Source organism: Octopus bimaculoides, chromosome 15 (genome assembly GCF_046866305.1).
Source record: "Octopus bimaculoides isolate indiv1 chromosome 15, ASM4686630v1, whole genome shotgun sequence".
Classification (NCBI taxonomy): domain Eukaryota; kingdom Metazoa; phylum Mollusca; class Cephalopoda; order Octopoda; family Octopodidae; genus Octopus; species Octopus bimaculoides.
The window spans coordinates 33,691,044-33,701,993 of record NC_142942.1 but is presented as its reverse complement, the minus strand read 5'-3'; the positions used below and the strand labels follow the sequence as shown (position 1 = coordinate 33,701,993).

Here is a 10,950-nt window from a genome sequence, read left to right as displayed (position 1 = left end):
CTTTCCCACAACTTCACACTTCACAGAGTGGGTCGGGTGCATGCAAAGTAGACAAAACGATAATGATGAAGATGTCACATACAAACACACACACATATTGGAGAAAGTTTTGCTCTTCATTGAAGATTTCTTGTCTCCCTTTCTTTCCCAGTTTTCTCTCTCTCTCTCTCTCATATATAATATGTGTGTGTGTGTGTGTGTGTGTGTGTGGAGATGCAATGGCCCAGTGGTTAGGGCAGTGGACTCGTGGTCATAGGATCGCGGTTTCGATTGCTAGACTGGGCATCGTGAGTGTTTATTGAGCAAAAATACCTAAAGCCCCACAAGGCTCCGGCAGAGGGTGATGGTGAACCCTGCTGTACTCTTTCACCACAACTTTCTCTCACTCTTTCTTCCTGTTTCTGTTGTACCTGTATTCCAAAGGGCCAGCTTTGTCAAACTCTGTGTCACTCTGAATCTCCCTGAGAACTATGTTACAGGTACACATGTCTGTGGAGTGCTCAGCCACTTGCCTGTTAATTTCATGAGCCGGCTGTTCCGTTGATTGGATCAACTGGAACCTTCGTTATCATAACCAACAGAGTGCCACGACGATATATATATATATATATATACACACACACACACACTCTCTTTCATTTCTTTACTTGTTTCAGTCATCTGACAGGCCATGCTGGAGCACTGCCTCAAAGGGATTTAGTCAAACAAGTTGACTCCAGGATTTATTTTTTAAGCCTAGTACTTATTTTATCGGCCTTTTTTTGCCAGACTACTAAGTTACAGGGACATAAACACACCAGTTGTCAAGCAGTGATGGGGGGACAAATACAGGCACAAAAACACACACACATACATATATAAATACAGTGGGTTTCATTCCGTTTGTCTACCAAATCCATTCACAAGACTTTGGTGGGCTTTAGGCTAAAGTAGAAGACACTTGCCCAAGGTGCCATGCAGTGGAACTGAATCCATAATCATGTGGTTGGGAAGCAAGCTTCTTACCGCATGGCCATGCCTGTACCTATATATATATATATATATATATATATATATATCATATTGCTATGGGTTTTTTTCTTTCTCACATGTTCACTCTATCACTGCCATATTCTACATGTGAGTTCATCTACTTCTCCCTACAGATCATCCTTCAACACATGTTCATTCCACATCTCTAACCATCCCTCACTCTCCCCATAAACTACTGCAACCTCTACCCACTCAATCACCCTTTTCTCCTGTCCCCACTCACTTCAACTCACTCCATACCTTGAGGGTCCACTCTGACACCCCATCGCCAGTATTTGTATCTCCTTCCAGCTCCAACCCAGCAACTCCTACCCTCTCTTCTGTAATGTGAGTAACTGTGTAACTCTTCTACAACAAACCCATTCTGTTCTGCAACAAACCCATTCTGTTCTGGTCCGTTATCTCACACCTAACCCCCCACACACACACCACCACCACCACTGCCACCATCCACCCATTCATCTCCTACCATAAAACCGACTCCTACTCTACTGAAACCTACTAGGTTGAAGAGGATCTTGAGTCTTGCAAGTAGCATAGTGACCTCACTTGTACTGGTGCAACATAAAAACACATCAAAACAAGACGAAACAATTTAATAGATACAAAGAAATCAAGTACAGAAATGAAACAAGTACCAGGCTCTATATGAGTGACTAAAAATCCTTGAAGGTGATGTTGTAGTATGGGTGCAGTTTAATGACTGAAACCACTAAAAGAGTAACAGAAAAATGTGGCTCGTCTAAAGCTACACAGCAATTCAACTTGCATATCTTGAACCAGTCTAGAGGCCAGATTCTAGTCAATCAATAACTGAATCACAGATATCCAGTCAATTTTATCTCTTTAGCATTTAGATTACTCTGTCAAATGCCTATTTATTCACAATGTTTTGAATTAATCATGCATTATGTCACAGATTCAAGATTTGATGATGTCATCATCATCATTGTTTAATGTCTGTTTTCAATGTTGGCATGGGTTGGACACATTTACCATGGAGTTGACCAGCTGGGAACTGTCCAGACTCCAGTTGTCTGTTGTGGCATGGTTTCTATGGCTGGATGCCCTTCCTAATACCAACCACTACACAGCACTGGCACTGGTGCTTTGTATGTGGCACCGGCACCTGAAAGGACAAGCCTGTATGTGTGGAAGGCAGCAATTTTACTGAGCCTGATACGTCTTATCAAGTACAGAAAATCGCCACATCTTCAGGTCCCTTGTCATTTCCTTAGTGAGGCCCAGTGTCCAAAATGACATTGTAGGATGTGCTAGAAGCTGGATCTAGCCAGTTCAAGCATAAAACAGGTAAAATACTTGGGCTGGATATGGCCAGCTTAAATGCTAAAGAGCTAAAGAAGACATTTACTTACTTAGTGAACGGCTTCGTTTTAATTGTCTCATGTGAGCATCTAACTTGGATTTCAACTTCTGGGAATGTCTTTGCAAGATTTTGATACAATCTTCATGTGCATAATTCTGAGCCATATCCAAAGCTGTGTTTCCATCCTAGAATGTGAAAATGAAAATAAGAGATAAAATTCTTGATATTGAAACTTTTTCAATTAAACATCAAACATAGCTAAGGCATATGCGTCATAATTTCTTCTAAATGTTAAAACTGGCAATTATTATAAGTCAAATAAAAATAAACCGTTTGATATAACATTCAACAGAAATAAATAAATAATCTGTAGGTGCAGGCATGGCTGTATGGTAAGAAGCTTGGTCCCCAATGACATGGTCTCAGGTTCAGTCTCATTACATGGCACCTTGGGCAAGTGTCTATAGCCCCAGGCTGACCAAAGCCTTGCAAGTGGATTTAGTAGATGGAAACTGAAAGAAGCCCATTGCATATGTAGGCATATATATTATGTGTGTATGTATGTGCATTAGTGTTCTTTGCATTGACAAAACCTGTGAAGGTTGTAAATGCATGTCACCATCATGCAAGTGGTGTCCTCTGTTCTCAATCTTCCATGGAAACATGTCTGGCCATGGAGAGTATTACCTTATTTGGAAATAGGTGAGGGTTGGTGACAAGAAAGGGACCCAGCAATAGAAATCTGCCTCAATAAACTCCATCCAACCCATGTCAGCATGGAAAGATGGACATTAAAGTGATGATGATATCAGAGTATTAGATATTTAAACTAACAAGTGTACTAGTATTATCAGCATTATCTACTTTTTTATGTTGATATCAGTTGAATATCTTTTCTGAGGTAGTGTGTTTTGATCCGATGGCCTTCTTATTGTCAATCTTTTTAGTTGCCTTTTACAATATGGAAATGGTGTAACTACTCTAAAGTTGAGATCAGTAATACTGTTTGAATAACTGAATTTGGTTTATAGAATTTTTAACCATGAACATATTACTTGCAAATATATGAATAAAGAGCCCTGTTTCTGTGTAAACTCAAAAAAAAAAAAAAGGATACATAAGTACAGATATAAAGTGAGTGAGCACTATTTGAAGCTCCAGGTCTCATACTGCTGGTTACCCAGTTTCCATGGTGTGTAAGTGGTCAAGATCACAAACATTCCCCCTGAATAGCATACCAGTTCATTGCAGGGCTACTCATTTACAGCTGAGTGAACGGGAGCAATGTGAATTGAAGTGTTTTGTTCAAAAACACAATGCACTGCCCAGTCTGGGAATTGAAACTATGATCTTGCAATCATGAACGCAACACCCTAACCACTTGGCCATGCACCTTCCCTTAAACACAGAGGCTATAAAGCCTTTATCCTCACTTAAACATGGATGTTCTGTTAGAACAAACTATACTGCGATATATACCTTGAGACAAACTCTCATATTGGCTTCTGGTGCAAAATGCACCAAAGTGCAACTGCAATATAGTTTGTTCTAACAGAATCTCTATGTTCAAGTGGGGATAAATATTACATCTCAGTATTAATATTGTCTTTGTTGCTAATTATATATTTTGTAAAGACTTTATTTCTATTGAGTAATTGCCTACTATAAATAAGAAAGAAAATTCCAAAATGTTCATCTACGTTAAGAAGATCAGAGTATTAGCTCAGTTTTGAGCCACAGATTTATCTATGGCTGTAAGGACACCGCTCTACTGAAATGACTATAGAACTAATTAGTTAGTCACTATTAATGGCATTGTAGGGACAGTGTAAGAGGCCAAATCTGGCCAGTTTGAGCATAAAACGGGAAGAATATTTGGGCCAGATATGGTTGGTTTAAATGCTGAAGGGTTAAGCAATCTGTTCTTCCTGTGTTGTCAACAAAGGTAACAACTCCCTCAACTTCTTCCACTCCTCTCTGACTTTAAATAATGGAGGAAAAGGAAAAATGTCATTAAAAAAATTTCATCAGCAATGTAAAAGTGAATGGTAAGAGCAAACCAGTAAACAAAACCTTACGTAAAAAAAAAAACTTACAACATCACGTAAAGTTATATCTCCACCATTCTTTAACAGTAGTTTAAGTGTGTCTGTGTTCCCCCAGGTAGCAGCAATATGTAATGGAGTAACTCCTTCCTGAGTCCTGGAGTGAAAAAGAAAAACAGTATAAAATCAGTCTCAAGTTATCACAAAATATCTTATAGATAAGTTTGGAACACACACCACTCACTCGCTCGCTCTCTCTCACACACAAACACTTTAATATAGAAAACAAACCATTCCAATATAAAATGTCCCACATACTTGCAGGAATGGCTGTGGTAAGACACTTGCTTTCCAACCACATGGTTCTGAGTTCAGTTTCACAGCATGGCACCTTGGGCAAATGTCTTCTACTATAGCCTCAGGCTGACCAAAGCCCTGAGTGGATTTGGTAGACGGAAACTGAAACTGTTATCATCATCATCGTTTAACGTCCGCTTTCCATGCTAGCATCGGATGGACGATTTGACTGAGGACAAGTGGACCAGGAGGCAACACCAGGCTCCAATCTAATTTGGCAGAGTTTCTACAGCTGGATGCCCTTCCTAACGCCAACCACTCCGAGAGTATGTATATACATATATGCAGAGCTGGGCATAAGTCCATTAATCATTAATTAACAAAGCTAACATTTTCGTTAGCAGTTTAACTTTTAAGTTAACTTTGAAAATCATTATCGGACTAATTAACTTCCATTACATTTAGCTTTCATTAACTCAAGTCCGTTAATCCAAAAATTTCATAAAAACTGGTAAACGCTTCAAAGTTTCTATTGTTTTCAGATTGTCTTAACATATTCAGTATTGTATGTGTCATTCTTTCAACCTCGATATAACGCCACTTATTATTATAAATAACTTGTAGGATTTCGTTTGGCCCTGCCTGGATTTGAATCTAAATCTATCTGCTTGTTGCTTGCAAAGACAGTGGGAAATTTCTTAGTCCTGTCAAGAGGGAACAGTGACTGATGTGTTTCTACTTGATCTGTGACTTCGCTGTGTCACGGAGAGAATTATGTTTATATCATGTTTTTCATTTTTTTATTTTTTTACGACCACTTTATCAATAAACTTTTTTTTAGTTTAAAACTAACATTGTGTTTCATTTGAGTTTTTTTTGTTTTACCTTTTTCTGGCTTTAAAGGGCCAACTCCCAAGCAGCAAAAAAAAAAAAAAAAAAGTTTTGGGGTTCCAAAGTCCTCAAAAAGGCCAGAAAAGCTGATTTTATAATTTTGGCACTTTTTAACCCTTTAGTGTTTAAACCAGCCAAAATCTGTTGTATCTAATTCCTGTATGAAATCTTTTTAAAAAAATAAATAAATCACATTAGTGAATTCTCGTAGCTTTGAGATAATGTGAGGGCTTTTCTTCTAGAAAGCACAGAACTGGGAGAAAAGTAAAATTAACTGAGGTGGATGTCAACAGGGAAAATACTGACTTCCATAAAGTAGAAAAAATAAATGGAAGTAAAAAAAGTTGGTAAGTATTTTGGTTTGAATGCAAGTAGCTGTTTATGCATGAGACTGAAAGCTATTGCTCTTTGTTCTAACTTCCAATACTATCATGATCAGGTTTGTTTTTCACTTTTCAAGAAAAATAAACTTTAGTTATAGACTGAAGTCAATGCAACTGCAAGGCACCTGTCAATTTAAGAAATCGATATACTAGCATTTCCAGACAGATACACATGTTCATATAATCATTCATTGTAACATATTTTTATGAACATATTCTGTGCTTGCTTATGTCATAAAAATTATATTTCAAGCCATTACAACCACTCAAACTCTTACCCTAATGTCAACAATGACTGCAGTCAAATGTGTATCCACAACAACAGTTTGACATTAACTCTTTAGCACTTGAACTGGCTTATCAGTCAAAACATTCTACCTGTTTGTATGTTCAAGTTGGTCAAACCTATATCTGGTCTTTCACACCTACCCTACAATATCGTTCTAAAGAAATAAACAATCACATCATCAAAATCTCAAAGTTACAAGATAATGCATGATTAATTTAAAACAATGTGAATAAATAAGCAATTACATTTGACAAAGTAATCTGAATGCCAAAGGGTTAAAGTTAAATGAAACATTAATTTCAAAATGTCGATATCAGAATGGTGATACTAAGGAAGTTATGATGTTTATTAAGCAGTGAAGATGGTATAGCAATAAAGCTTCAAGTGAAACCTATTTTCATGAAAGACATCTAGAAAATACTTCCTTATTTCTTTAGTGTGAACCAAAAGGAATATGAGGAATACGATTGCTTTTTTTTTTTTCATTATATTTGTATTTCTCTTCCTGCTTGTATATTATCTAAGCTACTAGGAAATGTCAATTATCAAATGATATAGAATCATGACACCATTCTCCTATTTTATCTACTTCTATCCAATTCTTTCTGCTTACCAAACCAACACCATGTACACCTATGATTCCTGAATAACACTGAGGTAGTTAAACATTTTTGTGAACCACAGTAACACTGACACCTCCTGCTTTTTTTAATCTCAACTGACTCTAAATATATGCAGTTATGATGCTAGTTGCATTAACCCTTTAACATTTAAACCAACCATATTTGGTCCAAATATTCTACCTTTTTATGTTCAAACTGGCTAAAACTGGCATGTTACACTTACCCTACATTGTCATTCTAGAAATAAACAATCACAAATCAAAATCTCAAAGCTATAAAGTGATGCATGATTAATTCAGAAAAGTGTGAATAAATAAGCATTACATTTGACAAAGTAATACATACGCTAAATGGTTAATAGGAGTATCAATGATGGCAATGAGTATCAATAAAACAGAACCATTAGGGAACATGTTGGCTATCTTCAGCAAATTAGATATTTATACACACACAATCTATATACATGTAAGTATACACAAAAGAACTCTTTCTCTACAGCCCTTACAAATAAAATTCCAATAACCAAGCCCTACTTTTTACATACCACTCAGAACACACCTTCAACTGATGGTTTCTGAAGTTTCCCTTTCAGGAATAACTCTCATCATATTTCACAAAGAACCTTAGTAATTCATCAAACAAAAGGTCTTTTCAAAAACCCAAAATGAAAATTATTTCTGTCTCTGTCCGTCTCTCTCTCTCTCTCACACACACACACACACACACACACACACACACACACAAGATACTTCAGTAAACATTAACCCTGAAGTTCAGTCATGTGCAGATTAGGTTCACATAATTCTACTATTAAATAAGTAATTTTAACAATCTACTTCAGACCTTCAGACATGATATACCCAAGCCATTCCCCACGACCAACAGAAGTCAAAAAAAAAAAAAGAAAGAAAGAAGTGAAAATATACTAATAAATAAATAATATGAAACAATGACAGTTATGTGACATTTAATGAAGTTAATATCATCCTGCCCTCATTACAATCTGTCCTATATTTAATCATATACTTATTTACAGAATGCACACAAACACAAGCAGCAGCACACAGACACACACATATCTACATGTATATACATAGATATGAACACACATGCACAATACATATACCATCACCATAATGTTCGCTTTTCCCTGCTTGCATGAGCCAAATGGAATTCATTGAGGCAGACGTTCTACTGCCAGATGCCCTTTTTGTCACTGTTCTTCACCTGTTCCAAAGAAAGGTAGCATTTCTCCCATGGCCAGACATATTTTCAGATTAGAAAGGAACACCACTTTAATGACAGTATCACTTGTTTATAACTATCAATATGAAGAAGATGCACGTGCGCGCACGCACACACACATATGCATGCACACACACACACGTGCCTTCCTTGTCTTCATATTATGCACTACTTGTAAATGAGTGTCACTCTCATAGACTCAGTGTCATTAATTTCAAATATTCGTTGAGAAAATCTAAGGTAATGGGGAAAATATTATTTTGCTTGGAACAAGTGAGGGTGGTAACAGGGCATCCTATCAGAAAATCTGACCCAATGCTAGCATGGAAAAGTGGACATTAACCCTTTGGATACCAACACACCTGAAGCTGCCCCCCTGGTTCCATGATGCAAACTTACTGTTTTAAAGTGATCTAAATTATAATCTTCCTTCAGAATTGTATGTCACCAGCTTAATAATGAAAAAGTTATTTTACTAAATTCTTCATCATTTTAAAACTTCAATTGGAACAAAAGCATTATATGTTAACAGAAATATGGTAACAAAAGGGTTAAAACGGTGGTGGTGGTGGTGGTGTTCTTCCTCCTACCTTGTTTGCCATATGTTTCTGAGTCAACAACTATGAATAACAATAAAGTTTCTATATTCAAGCATAAATGAACATAATCTTTTTTTTTTAATAAAATTGTATATTTTTTTAGAGAACTGCCATTTATCAGTGTCAGACCCTAATTGGAGAAATTGACAGTTTGCAACTAGTCTCTAGAACTGCCCTCTTCCCTACTGGCTTAGTGTATATAAACTACAAATAAATACAAGCAAACAAGAGTTGTTATAGCTGATTTCTTACATAGGCACAAGGACTAAAATTCGAGTCAATTATAGTGATCTCAGCACTCAATTGCTGCAACTTCATTGACCCCAGAAAGTTAAAGCTGAGCTTGGAAGAATATTGAACTCAGAAAGTAAAAGGTTGTAAATAAATACCACAAAGCAACTACTGTTGATCCTCTACCCTCTGAGTACTGCATAAATCAGGCATGGGCCACATTTTTTGAGAAGCAGGCCACATAAGACACGATCAAAAAAATTCATAAAGTCACAAGGGCCACATTTTGGCCATGACTTGTATAAATTATCAAGTATTTTGTTAGCCTACAGTAAAGCCTAGAAACAAAGGAACTGCCAGACTGGTTTGTCATCAATACAGTGTAAGGAACCAACATTCATTTTATGTAGTACTAATCTAATAGTGTATGAACTCTCTCTCTCTCTCTCTCTCTCTCTCTCTCTCTCTCTCTCTCTCTCTCTCTCTCTCTCATACACACATACATTTTGTCTTCTGAAAGATAAAAAGTATAGTGGCAAAGAAAAATTCCATGGAGAATCAAGGAAGAACATGCAGAGCCAATGAAGAAATGGATAGATAAGTTAGCCAAGCATCGATGGTCTTTTACAAAAGATAATATAAACACTTCCTAAACCTTGTGGTGTCTTTGTGTTTAGCACTGTTTTTATGGTATTAAATAGAAGATGCATTTACTGCAGGTAACATTCCTATGTTGTTTGGTATTGCCAACTAGATCAAATAACCCTTTTAATGTGAAAATTGGGTACATCCACTCAAAATTCCATTCCTCTTAACTGTGGAAAGGAGTTTATATACCAATCTATCTTTCTCATAGTAGTAGTGGTGGTGGTGGTGTTGATGATGGTGGTAGTAGCAGCAGGGATTTCTTTTGAAAGGGATACATTTAAACTGACCTCCAATATGAAGATAAACTCTACCAGCACAGAAGTGCCGTCAGCAGGGCCTGCCTGAGGTGCGCTCAGTGCGATGAAACCGTTCTACACGCACTCATCCAGTGCCCGAGTATTGCTGACCTATGGGTTTATGTCGAACAGCTACTGTCTCGTGTAGGACGGATCCGGCTATCAGCTGAATCCATTATGAAGATTGCCCCCCCAACCTCCTTTAACCGGGAGGGCAGGGCAATTTTCCTTTGTCTAGTGGCTGTAGCGAAAGAGGTGGCATGGTGGACCCGTTTGAAAGGGCTAAAGTCAGACTTTCCTCTTTGGCCAGGCCTCATCAACTTTTTCAAGTTCCACTTGAAAAGGAAGATGAGAGTAGAGAGGGAAGTGCTGTCTCATAGCAAATTTATTGAAAGGTGGGTGAATGTTGGTAAAATGGCCAGCATGAACAGACTAATTCTGAGATTACACCTGTAAAAAAAAAAAAGGGTAATATAAAAGGGGCTATCTCTTTTTGACCAGGCTCCCGTGGCTTTTATGGGTTTTTCCACAAGTAACTTTTCAAAGTGCATCCCCCTATTGAGAGTTCTTTCTAACTGTTATATTTTTTCGCTATTATTTTAATGTTTACACAGACCTTTCTTTTTCGCAAAACTCTTTCTACTTTTTGTTTGGTGTTTGCCCTTACATGTTTTTGATTTTATGTTAGCACTTGTGGCCAATAAAACCAGAATTAATTATTATTATTATTCAGGTCACTGCCTGGAATCGAACTTGGAATCTTGGGGTTAGTAGATAGACCTGGTCGGCATGGTGCATGCCTGCGCCTTAACATCGAAAAATACCTTAGGAATGAGAACCCAGGTTCGAAATTTCCCCAAGACACCTGATGAATGCTGGAGGGTATATCAGGTGAAACGTTGTGTTAACAACAAACGGATGAGGACAAATATCCATCAAATATAAATACGAGCGTGAACACACTCACATGCTCATACCAGACAATTTCAAAACAACGCTTAAATAAATGGAAGTGGAGAGACAGGTTACTGAAGAGATTGCAAG

The 10,950-nt window shown here is 37.3% G+C and overlaps 1 protein-coding gene across 3 annotated transcripts in view; it reads right to left on the bottom strand.

Annotated features, from left to right (window-relative positions):
* LOC106880612 (uncharacterized) overlaps window positions 1-10,950 on the bottom strand; it is a 98,884-nt gene that overhangs the window by 17,121 nt on the left and 70,813 nt on the right. For all 3 annotated transcript variants that reach the window (XM_052973234.2, XM_052973236.2, XM_052973235.2), the window contains exons 3-4: window positions 4,456-4,561; window positions 2,409-2,544 (exon numbers count right to left, since the gene is read on the bottom strand). In XM_052973234.2, the coding sequence (XP_052829194.1) occupies window positions 2,409-2,544; window positions 4,456-4,561 (242 nt within the window). The remainder of the gene's footprint in view (window positions 1-2,408; window positions 2,545-4,455; window positions 4,562-10,950) is intronic.